Genomic DNA, 25,314 nt, shown 5'->3' on the forward strand with positions numbered 1-25,314 from the left:
CCTCTCTCTAACCTTATAATTTACCAGTGTTATTATATACCTTTTCATCCCTGCGGACAAACAAGTGATAGAATTCTAGTTTGGTCAATATTGTCCAGAGTCTCAGCAGGGGACCTGTTCTGGAACCGCTTCACCACGTACCCAGTAGACTTGGTGGTGAGGATGAGAGGTTACTAGACCGTCTGCACACTCTCCAGCCTTTCTCGTGACGCGATCTCTTTCATCAGGGATGCGACAGTGTGCTAGAATGACATCAATATCCTGCCAGGTCAGCGAGAACATCAGCCCCCGACTGACAAACTCATCCCTAAACTTATCAGGATTTTCCGAAAATCTACCAAACCTTCCTCTGCATGTCCCCAGATCTCTCACAGAGAAAGAGACATGTACTCTAGTAACTGCCCCAATCTCATCAACTACCTCCCAAAGGGGATAAAGCCCCTGGGCGTGGTGGTGAGGTTAAGGAGGGAACTAGTATAGATGGAGCCTGCGGGGACAGTGCTGGGAGCTCCAGTGTGGGGGTTCTGGTTCTTTAGGAGCCTGACTAGGGTAAGATGGGGCTTAGGGGCTGAAGAGGGTGTTGGAGCAGGAGAATGAGAGGGATCAGCTGGGACCTGAATGGAGATGGTTTGGCAGTGGCTGGAAGGGAAGAGCCATGAGCAAATCTGGCTCCGAATCCTTTGGAAGTCGGGTAGAAGCGGAAGCCACACATACATCCCACGAGTCCTGCTAGCCTGGGTCTTGGTACAGCTTCATACAGGCCTGTATATAAGGGTTCTCTCTCCAGTTTTGAGAACACTTACAAAACCGATCCAATTGTAAAATAGAATTTTTTTTTAAGTTTAATTTTTGAGAGAAAGAGAGCAAGGCAGGGGCAGAGAGAGAGGGAGAGAGAGAATCCCAAGCAGGCTCTTCGCTGAGAGCAGAGCTCTATGACTTGGGGCTCGATTCCACCAACCACGAGATCCTGACCTGGGCCGAAATCATGAGTTGGACGCCTAACCGACTGAGCCACCCAGGTAGCCATTTCTTTTGATCACCCAAAGTGTACTGGGGCCAGGCTGAGTTACAAAAGAAAACTAATTTGGGGGCGCCTGGGTGGCTTAGTCGGGTAAGCATCCGACTTTCGCTTAGGTCATGATCTCGCAGTTCGTGGGTTTGAGCCCCGCGTCGGGCTCTGTGCTGACTGCCAGCTCAGAGCCTGGAACCTGTTTCAGAGTCTGTGACTCCCTCTCTCTCTGACCCTCCCCTGCTCACGCTCTCTCTCTCCTAGAAATAAAACATTAAAAAAATTTAAAAAAAAAAAGAAAACTAATTTTTTCTCAAGGCATCTAATTAGAACTGTCCCAATCATGAAGAATGCAACCCGGGGGGAAGTCTTTTGGAATCTTCTGAGCATTTCCCATATTTACAAATAAGGCTGGTGTCCTGCTTTCATTAGTCCCCATCAGAGGGAGCCAGCTTCAACCACGGCCTGCGAGGCACTTGCGTGGTGCGAGGCAGGCCTCTCCCGCCTCTGCAAGCTAGTTACTGGCCAGAGGGAGCGCTTCTCACAGGCTGAGAGGAGCTGGGCTGAAGCTGTCTGGTAGCCACCCCACAGAGTAGAAAGAGGGGAAAGAGCGTGGAAAAGATGAGGAAGGCTAAAGGAGGACGGAAGGAAACTGGGAAGAAAGGGAAAAGGGAACTGCATTCCCTAAATGAGAGTAGGCGGAACCCCGGATGCTAGAGACAGACATAGCACAGTGACACTGAAGCAGATGGCATCCCACTGCTCTAATGGGTCCCAGACCCTCTCCCAGAGCGGGAGAAAGATCCCCTAGGATTCCTTCGTGGTCCCCAAAGAAGTAAGATACTGAATCAGGCTCCTGTGCTCTCTACGCAATAGAAATTGACAAGAGACCAAATGGGAGTCTGCTCTGTCTCAATGGGGACTCATCTTAAGGTTTCATTACAAAATGGTTCTGCTAAGCCAAACTGTATAATAAATAAGGCAGTCTACGGAAATCCTATAGGTGGTTTCCGGTTACCATCAGCCTTGAGAACTCCCCCCTACCTTCAGCTTCCTTGTTTAAATTTTGTGTGACCAACACAAAAATGTATGCTTACTGGAGAGTTTAATAAAGGTAACACTAAGTAATATTTCTAAAGGAAGCATTTTGGTTCAAGTTTCTGGAAACCTTGCAGCAAGATTTCATCACGGCAAACAACTTCTGTAAAGGTGAACCCAGAAGAGGTTTGTTTGTTTTTTAAGTTTATTTATTTTGACAGAGAGAGCAAGCAGTGCACGCGAGTGAGCAAGCAGGGGAGGGGTACGGAGACAGAGAGAGAGAAACCCAAACACTGTCAGCACAGAGCCCGACTCTGACTCCGGAGGACTGAGACCTGAGCTGAAATCAAGAGTCGAACACTCAACCAACTGAGACACCCAGGCGGCCCGCCCGCCCAGAAGAGCTTTTTTAAATTGACCGGATTTGTCTAAGACTCGGATATTTCTCAGGATTTTGTGGCGTGGGGTGAGAATACTTTCAGGACCTGTTCCCATAGCAAAAAATGAAAAAATTAAAAACCTGACAAACTAAGATAATCATCAGCTGGGCCTGAGAGTCCTGGAGACCCACTAGAGCCCCAACTCCTGTCAAACTGATAAACTGATAGTCTCTCAGACTAACCTGGAGGTTAGTTTTTCCCCACAGCTTTCAGAGAACACAATTCTGCTTTGAAAGCTTCCCAGCTCCTTCTCCATTTCACCCTGTCTTCACCTTTCTTAAAGGCTCTTCCAAATTCCACATTATACTCAAGACAACTCCGTGGAAAAACTAGCCCAAGCTGATGTTAATTATGTTTTAGGCAGAAATGGTAGGCTAGGGCCCACACAGCCTGGTGAGTCCACTGGGGCACCGGGGTGGATCCTGAGAGCAAAGGGAAATCATGGAAGGCTGCTAGGCGGAGAATGAAATGGTTGGGTGTTTTATTTTTCTTTTAAGTGTTCTCCAGGGCTGGAATGGAGAGCTGTGAGGCTCCAGGAGACAGGCAGAGGGTTGGCAGGAGAGAGGATACAACTTGCATTGTCCGAGTAGGAAAGCATAGGTGTTGGATAGAAAAGTTTGAGGGATGTAAGGCAGGACTATCAGGCAGCTACTATTTAATAGCTTGAAGCAAGAAACAGGCCATTTGCAGAGAGCTGGGCCAGTGAGAAGGGTCTGCAGATTCAGAGACACACTAGAATACTGAATTCCTGAGACGTTCAGCAAGTGGAGAGGGTGAGGGTGCAAATAGGGCAGGTCTCTCAGCAGTTTGGTTGAAGGCTTGAAGATGTGATTTGTGCAGAATTGCGAAACAAGAAATTAACAATGATTATTAATACCATTTCTATCCTAACTCAGGAGGCTTACTGGCACATAGGAGGCATCTTTGCATACTTGATCGCCTATCAACCTCACAACACCCTTTCCAGAAGATCATCACTTTACAATGGAAAAATCTGTGGCTCACAGAGGTGAGGGAACCTGGTCAGAGTGACAGAAGCAGAAGATAGAATCCTGTATCCTATGCATGTAGCTGGCTTCAGAGCCCCAGCAGCAGTTATCATTATTCACCATCCTTACAGGGTAAGCATCCAGCAGACTTTTAAAATGATTTCACTCTTTTTTTAAAATTTGTTTTAGGGGGAGATTACAGATTAGGTGCTTATAAACCAGTTCACAAACATCAAGGAGCCTGGAAATCGCAGAAGTAAACTAACGAGCAAAGCTAAGTGCTTAAACTTTACAACGAGAAGGCAAGTTACGTTTACAATTTCTTAAACTAACAGTTGCATCTTCATGACAACTCCTACTGTTTGTTTGCAGTTGCAGCTGGTTTTAGGTAAAACAGATTTTTGGATGGCTTGACATCGCGCTAAGGAATTGAACACTGGGCCTCCTCTCCCCCCGCTCCGCCCCCCGTTCCCGGCCTAGGGGACGAGTAAAGGAGCCTTAGAGATGCTTACAGTGTTGTCTGTCTCTGGAGACTGTCTTGAGAAGCAAATCGCTAGGTGCAGGAGCGAACTCTCTAGACGTCTGCGGACTGCTAGGAGAGAGCCGGAAGCACAGCGCTTCCGCTACAAGCGCGAGCCCGGGAGCTTCTCCGCACACCTGGGGGTGCGGCGCGCAGACGAAAGGCAGGAGCAGGTGAGCTAGAAGCGGAAGTGGCCGGGAACAACATGGCGGCGCCGGCATCGCGCGCCCTGAGTTCAAGCAGGCGGTCCGCTACGGTGGCCCATGAGAGCCATTACAGAATTAGGACAACGACTAGCGTTCCGCACCTGGTGGAGTGAAGTGTAAATCAGCCCAGACTGGGATGACCCTGAGCCCTGAGTGGCCCCAGAGGCGGGTCATCAAGGACCACTAGAAAGAGGTGCCCCCAAAGGGCCAGAGTCGCATCAGGAGACAGAGGGACAATACTTTTCATTTATTTCATTTCATTCATTCAGTTCTGTCCTTGGAAGTTACCCTTTCAGGGATACTGTAAGGAAAGTTCTGCTTTCAGAGGGAGGTTGGACTGAATGAGACTGTCGGCCAAACACCTAGTGAATAAAGGGCAGTCCAGATGACAATTTCTTAGAGCCACCGGACAGGAGCCAGATGCAGCCAGCCTGCAGTGAGGGAGCTGGGGGAATACCCCACTTCACTCTCCTCCCTCCGCTCTCCCGCCCGTGCTCCCCTCCAGCTGTATCTGACCTGAAGTCAGAGAGCCTGTTGATGCGTCCCCCATTAGTCAGCCTCTGGAGACCCAGAGCGAGGTGAAGGGGAGAAATTCATCTGGCTGGACTGTGACAAGCAGCCCCTTGAATGGTTCCCAGTGAGCCCCACCTCCTGCTATTCACCTCCTTGTGTAACCCTCTCCCGTGTTGTACTGCGTTGGCTTGTATGACCAGTAGAAGAAAAGCAGAAATGATGAAATGTGATGAAATGTTACCTCCTTAATCAGATTACAACAGCCATTTTCGCTTCGGTTTTGGCCTCTGTGGGAGGCAGCTTTCTAAGATGGCCGCCTGGATCCTCACCTCCTAATGGTGATGCCTGGTGTAAAACCCTGTGTTACAGTGTAGGCTGGACCAAGTGACTGGATCCTAACAAGCAGAATATGGTGAATGTTAAGAATGTCACTTTTGGGAGTAGGCTACAAAAGACTGTGCCTTCCGTCTTGTTTGCTTGCCCTGATGAAGCAAGCTGCCTGGCGAAGACGGCCATATGGCAAAGAACTGAGGTCAATAGACCATGAGGAACTGAACCCTGCCAACGCTCACCTGAGTGAGTGTGGAAGAAGATGCATCCCACGTGAGACTTAAGAATCTTAAATTATGATGACTGCAGCCCCAGCTGACACCTTGATTGCAGCCTGTTGAGAGACCCAGAGCCAGAATCCTCCGCCAACCCTTGCCCAGATTCCTGGTCCACAGAAATGAGTAGCCAAATGTTGTTAGTTTGAGGGTAATTTATTATACAATGATGGGCAATTAACACAGCTCCTCTCTCTCTGATCACTTGCTTTGGGGGAAGTCAGCTGTCCTATCATTAGAAGCGCTATGGGGAGCGCATCTGGACAAGAATGGAGGCTTTCTGCCCACAGACATATGAGTGAGCTCGTAGTGGATGTTCACCTAGCTGCACTTCAGAAGACGGCAGCCCCTGCCCACAGCTTGATTCAGGAGACCCCAAGTTCCAACCCCCAGCAAAGCCACTCCTGGAATTCCTGGCTCTCAGAAACTGTGTGTGTTGTTTTAAGCTCCCAAGGTTTGAGGTAATTCGCTTTGCAGCAACAGATCACTAATATTTGTGTGGGCAAACAGAAAAAGGTAGCAAAGAGGGAAAGGGAAAGTCCATGAAATTGAGTGAAATACTCTTGAAGAAAAGTATTTGGTTCATATTCTCCATAGAGTCTAAACCTATGCACGGAGTTATTTTTAGTTTCTTTCATAGCAAAAATAAGTTTTCCTCTGACTCAAGGACAAACTCTGATATTCCACTCGACGGAGAATGATGATGTTAGCTACCCTTTATTTAGTATCTATTATGCACTGGGTGGTGAACTTCTATTGTATATGTGTGTATATTTATATATATATATACACATATATATATAGAAATTGAAGCATAGACAGGTTAGGTGATTTACCCCAAGGCACAGTTAGTAAAAGGCAGAACCAGAATTCCAGCCAGGTTTGAAGCCCTAGTTCTTTCCACATTATTATGGCCTCCCTAAGAGTGATCCTTATAACTTTATATAAAAATATTCATAATCCAAATCATAAATACAGAAGTACTGTACGTGCATCCATTTAAGTTAGAAGGTTAAAGCATCTTTATATCTAACAACAGGCAACGCATGTGAGATAGGGCTACTCTTCTCCCTCACCCTCATCCGCACCTCGTGGCTAGCGCTCAATACATTTGATGATGACATTAATTCCACAGGCATTTCAACACTTGGGGATACGGAACGAAATTTTTGGTCTGATTTCCAATTGGGCGATTCAGCAGGGAAAGCAGGCAGGTGAAGACCGAAGGGAAAGGATTGCAGCCCCTCCCAAGGATCCCCGGTCGAAGTCTCCAGGGCGTTCCCAAGTGAGCAGAGCCGGAGAGCCCCAAGAGCTCGGGGTTGGGGGGGGGGGGCGGGGAGGGCGTCGTACCCGGAAGTTGCCGCTGCCCGACCCAAAGATGGCGGCTGCAGTGACGCTCGCCCTCCTATCGAAACCTCTTGGAACCAATGCGCCCTGACGCTCGGGTGATTCACTGGAGCGACCTATGCGCGACATTCTGATGCAACGTCCGAGTCGAGGAATCCTCCGGTGCACGTTGGAGTGACAAGGCAGCAGTGTGTTGCAGACGATGTCCTTGGAGGTGACCGGGCCGACCGCAGGGATGGTACTAGGTGAGCGGGGCTCGGGGACCCCGGAGTGTGTAAGTGGATCGATGCCCCCGCGTGGGGCAGAAAGCTAGTTGCGGTGGATTGGCCGGTCCCGAGTGGGCGGTCCACCGCTATTGATTCGTGAAAGACGCGAGCGAGGGAGGGGCCTGGACCCCCGAGGGTCCCCCACTTGTTGAGCGGGGCCGGCTCCCCGGAACCCGCTGTGTCCGGGGACTGGGATGGCGGCCGCCCGGGACCCTGCCCCACGGCGAACCATCTCGTGGTTCAGCCGAGACTGGGGTCCTGCGAGGCACTGCGAGACGTCAGCGTAGCCCTCAAATATGTCAGCTCTTCGAAGAGATCATCCAGAAGGGGCTTGTGAATTCTGATTCGCTTTCACACATCCTCACTGATACTGAGATTTCCAGGAGACCATGTGGTGCAGTAGAAAAGGGAAAATAGAGACCTGGATTGATGTCACTGTTCACACTTAACTAGTTGTAAGGCCTTCTGCAGCTCGTTGAAGCTCAGAGCTTTGGTATCCTTTACAGGTCAGACGGAGCTCGTGTTTATTTGATGTCTGTGCACTGTCACCGGGATATCTGTTGTATATGCGTTATTTTATTTCGTCCTCCGTGCAGCCAATGGGTTTCCCCCCTCATTGCATAGACAAATCAATAAGTTCAGAAAGGTTAAGTGAATTCCCGAGGATCACCCTGGCTTTTAAGGCACAACATCCAAGATTCCAGTACGGTATGGCCAACTCCAAAGCCTTTCTTGATTTGTTGTGGAATCCGGTGGATAGAGAAGCAGCCTCACAAATGAAAATCATCAGAGTTCATTTTGAAAAGCCAAATTTGTAACTCGTGTGTTTTTATGGGATGCCACTGAAATAAGGGAGTAGGAAAGTAATTATGATCTAATTTCTTTTGGACTCTGGTTTTTACTAATCAGTTGCTTGTTCTGTCCATAAAGGTAAAGAATGGATGAAGTAGTTGCAGGGTGAGGTGACTAATAATTATCGGCCAAGTGAGTAACTTATTCTCCATTTGTCAAACAGCAGAGCTCTATGTCTCGGATCGAGAGGGAAATGATGCTACGGGTGATGGCACCAAGGAGAAACCTTTTAAAACAGGTCTAAAGGTAGCGTCTCTTCTCATTAGGAAAACAGCTTTGCGTTTATCAATGCCTTCCGTCTATTGCTATGTGAGTTGTCAGTGATTTTATTTCAGCCACTAGATTTTGAAGAGAATTTTCAAGAACGAGAAAATGAGGACTGTATACAGCTGTGTAGCTTTAAGAGTATTGGATAGAGAAGTTTTAAATTCAATTTGAACATTTTGTAGAGGTATCTTCTTTCTTATCACGTTGAGAAAGAATATGCGAAACTCACTTGAGGGTTTTTAAATCCTGAGAAATAATAGTACATTAGTATTAGTAAGTTAGCATTCTGTCTTCATGCTCCAGACTCTTGAGTTACTGAGTGTGTGTTCTGAAAAATGGGTCCATTCGTAGCATACTGATAGAAATTAGATTCTTTGAGTCTCAAGGCTCAGGATCACATCTAGATTCTAGTGGTAAATTCACTAAGAGGACACTTAGCAGATTAGAAGAAATCTGGGCATGAATTTCATGTGAGAGAGGTGGAGTCTTACCTTAATAACTTTTAGAGGGAAATCTTTCATTTCCAGTTGTTGGGGTGATTCCTATGGCTCCCCAAAACTGACAAAAGTATTTAGGTGAATGCAGACTGTGTCACTGTTAGCAAAGGTGTGCCACTCTGATTTGGGGGATTACAGTTTGGGGCTTTCAATTTCAGTGATAAAGAGCAATCAGTAGAGAGTGCCAAGTAGCAAATTCCTAATGATTTACAAACATCGCTAAAAGGTCTAATTATTAAAAAGAACTCCTCTCTTTTGATGTTTTTAAAAGATCCAGGTTCCCTCTTCTGATGATCATTGAGTTGGGGTTAGTGTTAAAACAAGATGAAAACTATTTTCCAGGTCTGGAGACTAGACCTTTAGTTTTTATAAACTGCAGATCCTACAGCTGGAGAGAGTAATTTGTTGACTTAATCAAGTAATATAAACTGAAATATAAATGGCACGCGACACCTGGTGTGTCTTCATGTTTATGAAAAGAGGTGTTCTACATGTAGGGCTTTTTCAAATTAAATGAGGCTTAGCCTTTTATGTCCTCAACCATTGTTTTTGTTTCTGAAAGAGTTTCAGAAACAACTTCCCTGATTTCTTAAAGAAGATTTACCATGTAGGCGGGTCCTGCGATTGGCTCCTCTGTCGTTCTCAGTATACTTCCTGCTGGTCCCCACAGCCACTTAAAATCTGTTGCTTCCAGTCTGCTTACACTGGGAAACTGTATACAGTTGACCCTTGAACAATACACCCCCGCAGAGTCAAATCTGTAAATCGCTTTCAACTTCCCTAAAACTTAACTACTAATAACCTCCTGTTAACCAGAAGCTTTACCAATAAACAGTTAACAGATACTTTGAATGGTACATGTATTATATACTGTATTTTTACAAAAAAGTAAACTAGAAAGAACATGTTAAAATCATAAGGAAAAGGGGCACCTGGATGGTCTAGTCACTGGGGCGTCCGACTTTGCCTCAGGTCGGATCTCACAGTTGTAAGTCCGAGACCCGCATCGTTCTCTCTGCTGTCGGCGCAGACCCTGCTTCAGATCTTCTGCCCCTCTCTCTCTGCCCCTCCATTGCTTGTACTCTTTCTCTCAAAAAATAAAAATAAACCTTTAAAAAAATCATAAGGAAGAGAAAATGTATTTACAGTACTGTACTGTATCTGTGGGGAAAAACCTGCATAAGTGGATCCACTCAGTTTAAAAAAATTTTTTAATGGTTATTTAGTTTTGAGAGAGACACAGTCTACGAGCAGGGGAGGGGCAGAGAGGGAGGGAGACATAGAATCTGAACCTGCTCCAGGCTCTGAGCTGTCAGCACAGATCCTAACATGGGGCTCGAACTCACAAACTATGAGGTCATGACCTTAGCCGAAGTTGGATACTCAACCAACTGAGCCAACCAGGCGCCCCTGGACCCACTCAGTTTAAACCCATGTTCAGGGATCAGCTGTAATGTGCAGCTGAACTTGCTGGAATTGTTTGTGAAAAGGCCTGAGTGCTTCTACTTTAAGCAAAGTGTTTTTAGTAACATCCAACCAGTCATTCTGTGAACGTTGACTTTTGGCTCTAGGGGCCTGTATGTTTTTCTTCCTGGCTCTTAATTATGTTCTAGATGGCTGAAGTTGCCCCTTAATTAGGATATTATTTTCATTTCAAATATTGTACAACATTAAAGAAATTTTTTCTCCCTTCCCACCCAAGGCTTTGATGACAGTAGGAAAAGAACCATTTCCCACCATTTACATCGATTCACAAAAAGAAAATGAGGTAGGTGAGCTATACAACTCTACAGGATTATATTCTGTAAATAAATTTGCATCAGAACGTGGAGGTCTTGAAAAAATACGTTTTTCTCTCTAGAGGTGGGATGTTATTTCTAAATCACAGATGAAGAACATTAAAAAAATGTGGCATCGGGAACAAATGAAGAGCGAATCCCGGGAAAAGAAAGAGGTGAGCAATGGCTTTGCCACTGTGAATGGTTTTCAGGTTAGAACACACTAGAAGCCATGTTAACAGATTGCTTTATTGTTAAAATTAGGCAGAAGACAATTTGCGAAGAGAAAAGAACCTGGAAGAAGCAAAGAAGATTACCATTAAAAACGATCCAAGCCTCCCAGAACCAAAATGTGTGAGTGTGTCACGTGTTGTCCCAAATATGGCGGACTTGCCACGTCAGACTGTCAGCTCTGTGTCTGAGGGGCAAGCCCCGTGGTCTGTTCCTTTGCACCGTTTACCCTTCCTTTCCTCTTAGAAGGCATAGAGAGAGAGAACGTTTTCGAGTTATGACACTGGTTCTTTTGGGGTTCGTTTCATTATAAAGTTTAGTAATTAGGTGTTGAGCGGTTCCTGCCCTACCTAAGAGCTAGCTAAGTGTCCTCTCGCCCTATGTGTCTATTTCCTCACTATAAAATAAGAGGTTAAAATCCACGATTTTCATTATTTTTTTTTAATAGTGATGTTTCTTTTTAAATATTTATTTTTGAAGGAGAGAAAGTATGAGCAGGGGAGGGGCAGCAAGAGAGGGAGACACAGAATCTGAAGCAGGCTCCAGGCTCTGAGCTGTCAGCACAGAGCCTGACTTGGGGCTCGAACCCACGAACCATGAGATCATGACCTGAGTTGCAGTCGGACACTTAACCAACTGAGCCACCCAGGCACCCCTATTTGCATGATATTTTGAAACAGATAAAAGATTTTGTGATTTTGTGAATTGGGTTCCTCTGTATTTTTTCTAGAACAGATGCTGGGCTGTGAGTGGACATGCTTAAATGTCGAGTAGTTCTTCTTGCTCCTGATGAATTGTCATATTTTTCCTGTGTCTTGAGCTGTCCTGGCTACGTTTATGCTCCCCTTCCCATGCTCCCCTCTCCATACCCCTCCAAACCAAAATCCAGCCTTTGTTAGCTTCCAGCTTTCGATGTCAGGAGGGATTGTGAAGGCAAGAGAGGGCTCTGTGTGGACTCGTGTCGTTGCTACTATGAATTCATTTCTTCATTGATTTTTTATAGCAGTGTCTGAAATTCCTGATGTTTCTCAGTGTCAGTTAGTTTTACACTAAGAAATGACTTGCATTTTTAAAAAAAATTTTTTAATGTTTTCATTTATTTCTGAGAGAGAGAGAGACAGCATGAGCAGGGGAGGGTCAGAGAGAGAGGGGGAGACACAGACTCTGAAATAGGCTCCAGGCTCTGAGCTAGTTGTCTGCACAGAGCCTGATCCGGGGCTTGAACCCATGAACCGTGAGATCATGACCTGAGCCGAAGTCGGATGCCCAACCGACTGAGCCACCCAGGCACCCCAAGACTTGAATTTTTTTAACCACTCCAATACGGTGAAACTTTTCAGTTCTGACCTGCTGTAGAATGACTGTTGTACCATTTGTGAATTTTTAACACTTTGCTGCCATCCATCTAATATTAGCAGAGAAGTTGATATGTGGTAAATCACATGGTTGGTGAAATGTTATTGATTTCAACTTGACAGGTGAAGATTCATGCACTAGAAGGATACAGAGGCCAAAGAGTAAAGGTGTTTGGCTGGGTTCACAGGCTGCGTAGGCAAGGTAAATGGTAGAGCTTTGCTTTTCTGTCTCTTCAGTTTTAAACACCCTTGGTCTTAGATAAAGAAGAACATTAAGAATATTTACTTGGGGGAGAGGGGCGGGATTTTTGGTATTGGATGCTAGTTTTTAAAAGATGTAAACTATAACCTTACTTTGTTCTTCTATCATATGACTCTTACAGGTTTAAAAAAAATTTTTTTTTTTTTAATGTTTTATTTATTTCTAGGAGAGAGAGAGACAGCGTGAGCAGGGGAGGGTCAGAGAGAGAGGGAGTCACAGACTGAAACAGGCTCCAGGCTCTGAGCTGGCTGTCAGCACAGAGCCCGACGCGGGGCTCGAACCCACGAACCGCGAGATCATGACCTGAGCGAAAGTCGGACGCTTAACCGACTAAGCCACCCGGGCGCCCCTAAAAAATATTAAATAATTAAAAAATATTTAAATGCTGGGATGCCTGAGTGGCTCAGTCGGTTAAGTGTCCAACTCTTGATTTCGGCTCAGGTTGTAATCTCACGGTTCATGAGCCCCTTATCAGGCTCTGCGCTGACAGTGCAGAGCCTACTTGAGATCCTCTCTTTCTCTCTCTGTTTCCCCACCCTCTCAAAAATAAATGAATAAATATTTAAAATAAAAGTTATCTAAAAATTATTTAAATGCTGTTTAACTGTAAGCAACCACAGAGATCAGAAGTATCCAGGAAGTATTTGTCTACTTGAATTTAATTATTTAATGAAATGCAGGGGGTGTATTACAGGAAGTGCAGAGCCATATCTGAAACTTATTTATGGCAGTAGCATTGACTTTTACAATTAGTATATCTGCATTCTGCTTCTTCCTCAGCTCTGACTTTTTGCATTCTCTGATTTTTACTTTTTTAAATCTTTGTTTATTTTGAGAGAGAGAGAAAGAGTCATGCACAAGTGGGGGAGCGGCAGAGAGAAAGGGAGAGAGAGAATTCTAAGCGGGCTCCGCACTGTCAGAGCAGAGCCCAGCCTGGGGCTCAATCCCACAGAACCGTGAGATCATGACTGAGCTGAAGTCAAGAGTCGGACGCTTAACCGACTGAGCCACCCAGATGCCCCTCTTGTTATTGTTTTTATTACATGTATTTTATTGTAAGTAGTTATCACATCCTTTGTAAATAGAGATGGGGCATGAATAAAAAGAGTGATTCTGTGCAGCAATGTTTATGCACTTCCCACTGAGTCGCAGTACCATGCTAGGCAGTGCAGGGGATTCAGGGGTGAGTAAGACAGAATCCCTCGTCTCAAGTGGCTTACTGACTTGCTTTCCCATGATCACGTGCACCCTGAGGATCACATAGGTTTTGGGAGTAGAGGGAAGAAAGTAAAAGGCTTTACAAATACTGAGTAGTGATATTACCCGTGGCCACTTCAGAGGAAGGGGCCACGCCTTTTTAACACTTTAACCATGGAGTTTCCTTTTTTAATACTAAATAATGAGAATGTACTTTTAAGTGCCTTGAGAACATTCTGGCTAAATTTTTCTTTTTCGTGTTTAGGGAAGAACTTGATGTTCCTGGTGTTGCGGGATGGGACGGGTTATCTTCAGTGTGTCCTGTCGGATGACTTGGTAAATGTCTTCTCTTACTTACAGCTGACGATCTGATTCTTTTCAGTAAGTTCCGTTACTGTTAGTTTTGAGAAATTTAGGTGCGGTATATATATATTTTAAACTGTTAGTATGGAAAACGTCCAACACATAAAAATAGAGAACAGTACAGGTGAGCCTCAAACCACACGGGTTTGAATCGCACGGGTCTGTTTGCACATGGATTCTTTTATAGTACTGTAAGCGTATTTCCTCCTCTTTATGACATTCTTCACGACTTCTCCTTTTCTCTAGCTTCCTATAAGAGCACGGTATATAATACACGTAGCATAAAATATGTTCATTGATTTTGTGTTATTGGTAAGGCTTCTGTCAACAGTAGGCTGTTAGTTGAGTTTGGGGGGAATCAAGTTATATGTGGATTTTTGACCCTGCAGGGTCAGCACCCGTAACTCCCAAATTGTTCAAGGTCAGCTGTATGAGGAAACGTCAGGGGCTCATCACCTAGCTTCGTTAACGTCTTTTTCAGTTTCAGTTGCTACAGTAAAATACCATAGACTGGGGGCCTTAGAAACAGAACTCTATTTCTCACAGTTCTAGAGACTTGTTGTGTTCTGGTGAGTGGCCCTCTTTCTGGTTGCAGACTGCCAACTTCCTGTTGCATTTTCACATGGCAGAGAGCAGAGGAGGGGGGCAAACCCTCGTCACTCTTATAAGGGCTCTAACCCCATGGCCCACCCTCATGACCTCATCTCATCCTAATCACCTCTGTAGGGCCTCAACTTCCTCACACCATGCATTGGGGTGCAGGACTTCAACATACGAATTTTAGGGAGACAAAAATATTAAGTCTTTATGTAACGACTAATGTGTGACCAATTCTGGTTTACTACCCCCTCCCCCAGTTTTATTCTCAGATGTTGTACCATTTAATATAAATATACTTGAATTTGCATCTCCAAGAAAAAAAAATTTTTTTTTAAGTTTATTTTTTTATTATTATTTTTTTTAATGTTTTTTATTTATTTCTAGGAGAGAGAGACAGCGTGAGCAGGGGAGGGTCAGAGAGAGAGGGAGTCACAGACTGAAACAGGCTCCAGGCTCCGAGCTGGCAGTCAGCACAGAGCCCGACGCGGGGCTCGAACCCACAAACCGCGAGATCATGACCTAAGCGAAAGTCGGAAAGTCGGACGCTTAACCGACTAAGCCACCCAGGCGCCCCTTTTTAAGTTTATTTTTGAGAAATAGAGACAGAACCCGAGCAGGGGAGGGGCAGAGAGAGAGGGAGACACAGATTCCAAAGCAGGCTCCAGGCTTCATACTGTCAGCACAGAGCCTGACGCGGGGCTCGAACTCACGAACCACGAGATCATGACCTGAGCCAAAGTCCGAGGCTTAACCACCTGAGCCACCCAGGCGCCCCAAGAAAAAATATTTTTAAGATAACCATGCTAGTATTATCATAACCTCCCAAAATGAAGACCACTCCTAAATATCCAGGCAGTTTATCCCAATTGATTTCATAATGTCTTTTTACAATTGGTTGGTTTGAATGAGAACCCAAATCAGATCTACGCAATGCTTTGAGTTGATGTGAGTCTTAAATCTCTTTCAGTCTGTAACCATTCTTCCTTTTTCTTTTCTACCTCCACCCTCACTCCTCCTGCCCCGCCCCCGCAACCAACCCTTGCTATTTATTTGTTTGAAAAAACCTAGTTGGTTGTCCTGTGGAACTTCTCCATTCTGGATTTGGTTGGTGGAATCCTGAGATGTCATTTAACATGTTCCTCAACCCTCTATTATATTTTCAGAGGTTTATCAGATTAAGGTTTTTGGGTTTTTTTGTTTGGTTTTGTTTGTTTATTTTTGGCACAGCTCCTTCATGGGCAAGGCTGTGCTTTTTCCATTGCATCACCTCACAAAACACATAGAGACACATGTTGTCTTTTTTTTAGGATTTTATGATAGAGAGTTGAAGTGTTGATAGCCTGACCCCTCCATTATAAAGTTACCTGTCACTTTTTTTTTTTTTTAATATTTTTATTTATTTCTAGGAGAGAGAGAGACAGCGTGAGCAGGGGAGGGTCAGAGAGAGAGGGAGTGACAGACTCTGAAACAGGCTCCAGGCTCTGAGCTGGCAGTCAGCACAGAGCCCGACGCGGGGCCCGAACGCACGAACCGCGAGATCGTGACCTAAGCGAAAGTCGGACGCTTAACCGACTAAGCCACCCAGGCGCCCCTGTCACTTTTATCCTAATGATTTTAGTAGTATTGATGATCATGATCTAAGTGGACTGTTTATAATTTCAACAGTCTGAATTTTAAAGAAAAAAAAATGTCCTGTTCAGATATTTTTAAGAGATGTGGGGTACTGTCATTTCTGCATATGTATGTATATAAAGTGTCTATTTACTTCTCTATGTTTACCTGTAGATAGGTGAATCCTTCTCCCACAAAAATAGCTATTAATAGTAGATATTAGTACTAGATACTAATGGCCATGTTATTTTACCAGTTTTAGACCAGGTAACTTCTATGTAAGTAATCCCCTTAGCTTTCTGTACTTTAGAACATACATTTTAATGTAAATATGAGTCAGTAAATTTGAACTTTAATCTTTTTACAGTGTCAGTGTTACAATGGAGTAGTCTTGGCTACTGAAAGTAGTGTTGCAGTCTATGGAATGCTAAATCTGACCCCAAAGGGCAAGCAGGTGAGTAGATTTTTTTTTTTTTAAGCCGGTGAGTAGATTGAATGCCTCACTGAATAAATAGGTAGTTGTCTGTTCTCCAGTGCTTTTTATTTGTACCTCTGGTATTTGGCAAATAAACACACTAATGTGATGTACTTGCTAAATTTCATATGCCTTTACCTTTTCCAGTGAAGTATGTACACTGTACAGCTCCTATGATGTAACTAACTTAGGGATTTCCAGTTTTACAGAATTCTTAAATAAGCCTTGTGGACCATAGTAAAGCCACTTTGCTATGGATGTCTGAGTAATTTTTCAGCTAGGCGGAAATAAAAGCAATCTACCCAAGAAATTTTATGAGAGCAGTAATCTGAATCTGAAACTTTCTGAATAGAATTTGAAAGTCTCTCTTAGAAAAAGTTAAATATAATCCTGATGTTCAGAGAACTGTTTGTTCTCCAGCTGACAGGCACATATCCCACAGCAGTTAGAGTTACTTGTTGGTAATTATTATTCAGATAATTACTGTGGTTTGTTGACTGGGAAAGAAAACAAACAAATGTGGCATATTAACCACCAGAGGGAGCCCTTAGAGTCCTCCTAATAGGCTAGAAATACTGATAAAAGAGAGTCTCCCAGACTTCACGTAAAAGAACCTACATTAAGAATAAATATCTGATTCAAGTTCATTGATGTAATATGATTTGCAAAATGGAGTAGTTGTTATGACGTGTTACTTACTGTCCAGGGTTTGGCATCAAGATAATTACATATTCCATGATGCGTGGCTTCTAAATGAATTACTTTTAATGGGAATTATTAGGGAGAATTTGAATTTCTCTTTTTTTTTTTATTTTTTTTAATTGTTAAATTTATTTCTGAGAGAGAGAGAGACAGCGTGAGTAGGGGAGGGTCAGAGAGAGAGGGAGACACAGAATCTGAAACAGGCTCCAGGCTCTGAGCTAGCTGTCAGCACAGAGCCCGACGTGGGGCTCGAGCCCATGAACTGTGAGATCATGACCTGAGCCGAAGTCAGACGCATAACCGACTGAGCTACCCAGGCGCCCCTTGAATTTGTATCTTAACATCTATCCCAGAGAGAAACAACTTTTAGTAAAATCTTCACATTTAAGGAGGTTTTCAATGTAGGTAAAATGTTATTTTAAATTATTGGGCAAAGACTAGGAAGATACACCGAATGGTAACAGCAGTTAGTACTTACTCCAAGGTGCAAGATTACCATTTATTTTCTAGTTTGTGCTTTTCTGTTTTTTAAACATTGTATATTTACTCTGAAAGGAATATTAGAAATACCAACATGAAATCGAATTATTGGGTCTTCGTGATTAGAAGGGTAGGTGAATAATGATGAGGCCTTAGAAATATCAGCTTACCAAAATTTTGACATAAATTAAAATCCTCAATAATGTTAGTTATTTTTTTGTCTCCTCCTCCCTCCTTTCGAAATCCCCACCCCCCCTTTCTAAAACTGTAGGCTCCCGGCGGCCATGAGCTGAGCTGTGACTTCTGGGAACTGATCGGGCTGGCCCCTGCGGGAGGAGCTGACAACTTGATCAACGAGGAGTCGGATGTTGACGTCCAGCTCAACAACCGACACATGATGATCCGGGGAGAAAACATGTCCAAGATCCTGAAAGCGCGTTCCGTGGTCACCAGGTGCTTTCGAGATCACTTCTTTGATAGGGGGTACTATGAAGTAAGTGTGTGTTTGTCATCTTTTGCAAACAAATGATACCTTCTGCCAATTTTACACTTGAATGGTGGCGCTCACTAGCCTTTCTTTACTCCTTTCCATTGGAACAGGTTACTCCACCCACGCTAGTACAGACGCAGGTGGAGGGCGGTGCTACGCTCTTCAAGCTGGACTATTTTGGGGAAGAGGCGTTTTTGACTCAGTCCTCTCAGTTGTACCTGGAGACCTGCATTCCGGCTCTGGGAGACGTGTTTTGTATTGCACAGTCATACCGGGCAGAACAGTCCAGAACACGAAGGCACCTGGCTGAGTACAGAATTGTCTTTTTATTTTTATTTTACAAAGAATGTTTTTAAGAAAATATGTTTAGAGAAGCAAATCTTTATGTAGGAAAATGATGACTATGTAAAAAAACTTTTTTTGATACATTAAGAGGGTTTGTGGAAGGCAGTTCAACAAATTAATGGAAGCCATGAAAGCCATGAACGAAGATTTGCCTCTTCGGCCATAGCTAGCTTTGGGCTCTTCTTTCACTTTGCCTCGATCCTGTATAAGGGATAAACAAATCACTCGTCAAGGGGGAAAGAGAGGGGCCCTAAAACTAAGTTGCTGAGTTGGGTGTTGGTTAGCGGTGCTGGAATCTTATGTTTCTGGGCAGCTCGCAATGTTGATATCCTCGCTGGAGAGAAGTTTGGCAGAAAGGAAGAGCTGCCCCCAGCCAGTGTCTTGTTCTTTAGATACACGCACGTCGAAGCAGAGTGTCCTTTCCTGACCTTTGAGGAGCTCCTGAACCGACTGGAGGACTTGGTTTGTGACGTGGTAGACAGAGTCTTGAAATCACCTGCAGCGAGCATAGTGCGTGACCTCAACCCGGTAGGTGTACTGTTTCATGGACGTGCAAAATCATAGGTTTATTTTGTTTCGGAAACTAATGAAGTCTTCATATCAGTGTTTATAGATTTAATGATTTAATGAGCTTTGCAGTAAGTGATTTTTATATATATATATATATTTTTTTTTAACATGTGATTGGCATACAGCTTTACATTAGTTTCAGGTGTACAGCGTAATGATTTGACAGAGAAATAATTTGTTCTTTCTTACGGTGCAGCCTTCTAAGATCTACTCTCTTAGCAACTTTCACATTTATAAATATTGTTAGATTTAGTCCCCTTGCTGTGCATTAGGTCCTAGGACTGACTTATTTTAGAACTGGAAGTTTGTACCTTTTGACCACCTTCCCTCATTTCTGTACTCGTATTTTTAAGAGAAAATTTGATACTAGTCATTGCCAGTAATTTTATAACCCTTTAACTTACATAGGAGGAGGTTTGTGTGTATTTTCCATTTGTAGGAATGTCCTCATTGTTCGCTGGTCTGCAATAACGTTTTGCAACAATGATGAGCAGTTTGTCTTAAAATGGAACTTTAGTGTTACGGCTTCTTTATATACACCGGGTTTTTCCTTTTTATTATAGGACTTCAAGCCCCCCAAACGGCCTTTTAAGCGGATGAACTATTCAGATGCTATTGTGTGGCTGAAAGAACACAATATAAAGAAAGAAGATGGAACTTTCTATGAATTTGGAGAGGTATGTATTGCTTTCTAATTGTTGTTTCAAAGGTGTCATTGTGCTTAAGTGGCTTTCCACTCTGGTCATCTAACCAGTAATGCAGGAGGCATCTGCTTCTGGTCAAATAAATGGTAACAAACAAACCACCTCCTCCTTGGGGTTGTTAGGTCTCTTCTTCCATGATCTATCCACGGTCTTGATTTACTCTAGCCATAATTTTAAAGACTAGCAGGATGCTTCAGAAAGTTGTAAACTTTAAATTACTTGCAGAGGGTGCCTGGGTGGCTCAGTCCATTAAGTGTCCAGCTCTTGATTTTGGCTTAGGTCACGATCTCACTGTTTGTGAATTCGAGCCCCACATCGGGCTCTGCACTTACAGTGTGGAGCCTACTAGGGATTCTCTCTCTCTCTCTCTCTCTCTCTCTCTCTCTCTCCCTCTCTCCCTCTCTCCTTCCCTCCCTCCCCCCTCTCTCTGCCTCTCCCCTACTTAAGCTCGCTCTCTCTCAAAATAAATAAATAAACTGTAAAAAAAAAAAATAAATGGAATTACATGCAAAATGTTGATATGTTTATGTTTATTTGTCTGGAGAAAGTAGTCTGGCTCTTTCAAAAAGGATTCCTCTCCTCAAAAAAGCATATTAAAACCTTTCAGCTGGAGAAGAGTCAAAGAAAGCAGCTGCTGGTTAGAACGCAAACCAAGAGAGCAGGCCTTGATGGGGAGGGTGGTCTGGTGTTTCAGATAAACTGATATGTATTTGAGGTATAGATTGTTAACACCATGAAGCCCTCTTCCCCGTGCATTTTTTATAGATAAAACTTGAATATTGCTATTTAAAAATATATATATATGAATACTGCTAACTAGAGTTTTGTTTCATTTTTAGAAAGAATTTACAGAGAGGACAAGCAGTATATTAGACCCATATAAATTACTTTTAGTGTTTCTGTTGGTGGTGTATAACAAAATTTTGTGTTGAAGATTTGAGAATTGTTACCTAAAACTTAGCAAAGTAGTGTGGTTGAGTGGAAGGAGCACACTCTTCGGAGTAAGAAGCCCTCCAGGCGGGCTTTGCTCCCACCTGTGTCCTTACTGCTGTGTAACGGGAGGCCAGTGACCCCCCTCTCTGGTTCTTTATCTCCACTGTGGAGGTAAGAGCCGCTTTGCAAAGTGTGAGGACTCAGTGAACTGAATGCTTCCTCAGGTCCATTCCTCAGAAGGCCCTCGATGCTTGTCAGCATTTATTGTACACTGATGTCATTCCGTACACATGAGGACACCAGAGTAGATAAATGGTCTTCCAACTTTTTGAAATGTGCAGTAAGACTACTTCCTCCCAGGGGCGCATGGGTGGCTCCGTCGGTTAAGCGTCCGACTTGGGCTCATGTCATGAACTCATGGCTCATGTCATGAACTCATGGTTCATGGGTTTGAGCCCCGTGTCATGTCCTGTGCTGACAGCTTGGAACCTGGAGCCTGCTTCGCATTCTGGGTCTCCCTCTCTCTCTGCCCCTCCCCTGCTCATACTCTGTCTCTCTCTTTCTCTCTCTAACATGAAAAAGTATTTAAAAAACAATTTTTTTTAATAAAGACCATTTCATCCTAGTTAAATCTCACTCTGGTAGGTAAAGCAGATGAAAGCTGAGGGACCAGAACTGTCCAACTCACCTCCCCATTTCCTCTCTTTACTTCAGAGGGCACAGGCTTCCCGGGACGGGCGGGCAACCCCTGTGCCAGGTGATTGCTAAGCTCCATATTGGCTCGTAGGTTAAACTAGTCCTGTCCAGTTCTCTCAGTCAGTTTGTACTGTGACACGATCTTGAAGTTTTAACTTGAATTCATGTGTGGTTTACTGAAGGATGTTTCAAATGAGAAGCAGATTAACCTATTCATCATCTGACATTCCTCGGCTAACTATTCCAGGCGCGGTTTCACTTATGAACTTGACACTGATTATTTGTCTTATGACTCTGTCTTACTACCATTGAGCCACATAGATTTATTGTAACAGGGAAGGAAGTAGAGATGACAGGAGAATTTAAAGATGAGTGTTATTAGTAACACACTGTGACTAGACCAGTGACGTTCCAGAGCCTTCTCTGATGATCTTATGCCATGTGGGACTAAGTGGACCGTGTTTGCTTCAAAGCTAGATGAGACTGGCCCCTGAAAAAAATAACTGAACAGTATCTAGTCACAGTGGCAACAGCTTGAGTGGTTTGGTTTTTGTTTTGGTTTGGGTTTGGTTTTCGGCCCTCAAGCAACATGACACTTGAGATGTACTGTAGAAGGAAGCAGATCTCGTAGTGGTTTAAAGACTGCATGTGAGTTTTTTAAAATGCCTTTATTCTTTTTGGAAGAAGCTGTGGCTTCCCATGTGTCCGGGTTGCAGATGGGTGTGTGTTCCCTACTGCATCGCATTAATGAGATGAAGGGCTGCTGCTGGGTGAGGGCTCCCTCTGTCTTGTTGCCTTTCGAGTAGTAGATGTTAATGAAGCCTGTGTCCCCACAGGATATCCCAGAAGCTCCTGAGAGACTGATGACGGACACCATTAATGAGCCCATTTTGCTGTGTCGATTTCCCGTGGAGATCAAGTCCTTCTATATGCAGCGATGTCCCGAGGATTCCCGCCTCACGGAATCTGTCAGTTTGTGATTCAGATCGTAATTTTGCTTTCTAAGGGTGGGGACTGCCACTGGGATAAGACAGAGCTGATGGCAAATACTGCATTATACATCTTAGAATGGCAATATTTAAAGAAGTCAGTTTTGTCTTCTAATTGGGTTTAACATTTCTTGTTAAATTATAGGATTTGAATATTACGTGACCACAGTGCTCGGTAGCTATAAGAGCTTAATTGTGGCTTTCCTCGCAAGTAGAGCTGTGTCATGACTGACAGCCTGGTAGTAACTGTATTTTATTTACTTGTTTTTAAAGGTTGACGTGTTGATGCCCAACGTCGGTGAGATTGTGGGAGGTTCGATGCGCATCTGGGATAGTGAAGAAATGCTGGCAGGTTATAAAAGGGAAGGAATTGACCCCACTCCCTATTACTGGTACACAGATCAGGTAAGAACAGTTTTGTTTTTTTTAACATATTCTTTTGGGACGCCTGGGTGGCTCAGTCAGTTAAGCGCTCGACTTCAGCTCAGGTCATGATCTCACAGTTCCTGAGTTGGAGCCCCACATCGGGCTCTGTGCTGACAGCTCAGAGCCTGGAGCCTGTTTCAGATTCTGTGTCTCCCTCTCTCTCTTCCCCTCCCCCCCTTGCTCTCTGTCTTGGTCTCTCAAAATAAAAAATAAAGACATAAAAAAAAATTTAATATACTCTTTAAAATGTTTTCATTGTAATAGTTGTGTATAAATTGAAACTCTTACAAAGAGAGACATCAGTGTGGTGCTGTGGTGTTTGAGCTGTATTCAACTTGATGGTTCTGATAATGTGGCATGGGAATATTACTAATTTTATCTTTGTCCGATAATATGCTCACTTCATTTGAAAAGCTACTAGCTGCTCGCCTTGTCATTGCTACTAAATTTTTAAAAATTTAGTTGTTAGAGCCTACCAATATCTAGTCTAGCTTGCAGTTTCCTCTGATAACCAGAGACATTGACTTAGTTGAAAAGTTTGAAATCTCTTCTTTTTGGGGTGACACCTAATCCCTGGTTTATTTTTCATACCAAATCATTTCTACACATGTGGTCTATGGAAGCAAAGAGATTAAGAGTTGAATTCTTGGGGCACGTGGGTGGCTCAGTTGGTTGAGCGTCCGACTTCGGCTCAGGTTGTGATCTCACAGTATGTGAGTTCAAGCCCTGCGTTGGGCTCTCTGCTGTCAGTGCAGACCACGCTTCAGATCCTCTGTCCCCCTCTCTCTCTGCTTCTCTCTTTCTCTGCTTTTCTCTCTCTCTCTCATTCTCTGTCAAAAATAAATAACATTTAAAACAATTTAAAAAAGAGTTGAATTCTTAACCACAATAAGTGAACTCATTTCACAGTAGAAAATTTTTAATATTTTAGACAAAATTTTAAACATCTATTCTTCTCTCTTTTTTTTTTTTAAACAGAGAAAATATGGCACATGTCCTCATGGCGGATACGGCTTGGGCTTGGAACGATTCTTGACCTGGATTCTGAATAGGTATCACATCCGAGATGTATGCTTATACCCACGATTTGTCCAGCGTTGCAAGCCGTAACTGATTCATCCAGAAGCATTAAGGAAAGAATAGAGTTTATGAAAGGAACAGACTGCCTCTTTGGGAAAGAAAAAAAAAAAAGGCCAAAATCTTCCCTTTTTTATTCCATTCGTGTTTATCCATTTCTTTTTTCTCTACCACAAAAAGCAATCCAAATCATTTGAACATCAAGTAACATCGGTATTATCTTTTTTTTCTTTTGGTATGGTCATTTTAAAAAAAAATATCCATCAGAAAGTTTAGGGGAAATATGTGGCTTGTAACACTACAGTTATAAATCCATTTCAGCATTTTATCTAATTACAGGTTATAATTTTTCATCATCAATACTACTTATATAATTAGAAACAGTTTTTAATTATGGCCTAAGACATTCCGGTAACTTAATCTTTCCGTCCTGTTAAATGTAACTGGAATTCTTTGATTTATGTCATGTTCTTGTATCGGTGAGTTAGAACAAACATCTTGGGGGGAGATTGACAGTGTGGTGTAAAAATCTGCTAGTATTAGAACAGTATGATTCAGTAATAGATTGCAATCAAACGAACACAGTTTTGCGTTGGCTATTAATCTTTTCTAATCACGTAGAGCTGCTTCTAATTCTACAGCATATGAATTGATGTGGAAGAATTTGTAAAAATGGAATTGCCCTAAACAGTTTGAAGTTAAAGCAAAAGAAGATTTTTTCGGTTCCTAGCATTAGTTTAAGCTAAAGAGGCAGTGACCTGCCCCCTTCTCTGGTAATTTCTAAGTAATTAAGAATAAATAAATTCCCAAAGAATTTGCAGCCAGAATCTTAATGACAATTGTACGTGGCTATCTTGAGTCTTCCCACACTGTGTCTTTAGATCTAATCTGTGCTACCGTATTAACTCCTAGCAGGCTTGTTGAATGCCTTCATTTCAGATTTGGTTAATTTCTCTCCCAAAATGCATGTCATGTATTCTCAATAGGCTGTATTCCCAGCAATCAATAAATGGACACACGTAAAAACTCTTTGCTGGCCTAATTTTTCTAAAGCTGAACATCTCGGTCTTACATTAGTTCATGCCTTTTGCATTTTTCTGATCTTTTTGTTTTTCATGATGTGTATATGTGAAGTTAGATATTACCAAACTTAGTAGGTATTATTAAAGTTACATAGTAGTGAAAAGGAACAAGTCTTAAAATTAGATGTGGGTTCCAGTTGAGTTTTGTAATCTTTGTATTCTTTTTGGACACATTTGATTATATTCTATTTTGCAATTAAGTGAAATGACAAGTGGAAATGGGGCATTTATACTATATTTGGCCTGTGGGGTGCAGACAGTTGTGTCTGACTCTTGATTTGGGCTCAGCTCATGATCTCATGGTTGGTGAGTTTGAGCCCCACGTTGGGCTCTGCACTGACAGTGTGGGCCTGCTTGGGATTCTCTCTCTCTCCCTCTCATTTTCTCTCTATCCCTCCC

General features: G+C 43.3%; 1 protein-coding gene across 2 annotated transcripts; it reads left to right on the forward strand.

Moving 5' to 3' along the window:
- The first annotated feature begins 6,765 nt into the window (after positions 1-6,765).
- Positions 6,766-24,862, forward strand: NARS1 (asparaginyl-tRNA synthetase 1). 2 transcript variants are annotated; one of them, XM_039230536.1, is made up of 15 exons: positions 6,766-6,912; positions 7,949-8,031; positions 10,252-10,317; positions 10,411-10,503; positions 10,592-10,681; positions 12,037-12,115; positions 13,638-13,708; positions 16,314-16,400; positions 17,875-18,096; positions 18,204-18,403; positions 18,831-18,966; positions 19,572-19,685; positions 22,178-22,309; positions 22,604-22,735; positions 23,735-24,862. In XM_039230536.1, the coding sequence occupies exons 1-15, from the start codon at positions 6,870-6,872 to the stop codon at positions 23,864-23,866; spliced, it is 1,680 nt and encodes a 559-aa protein (XP_039086467.1). In that variant the 5' UTR covers positions 6,766-6,869; the 3' UTR covers positions 23,867-24,862. The 2 variants fall into 2 exon arrangements, with proteins under 2 accessions (XP_039086467.1, XP_039086468.1); XM_039230537.1 differs by having other exon boundaries at positions 7,952-8,031.
- The last annotated feature ends 452 nt before the right edge of the window (positions 24,863-25,314 follow it).

This window comes from Hyaena hyaena, unplaced genomic scaffold, assembly GCF_003009895.1.
Source record: "Hyaena hyaena isolate Hyena2069 unplaced genomic scaffold, ASM300989v1 scaffold_47, whole genome shotgun sequence".
Lineage (NCBI taxonomy): Eukaryota > Metazoa > Chordata > Mammalia > Carnivora > Hyaenidae > Hyaena > Hyaena hyaena.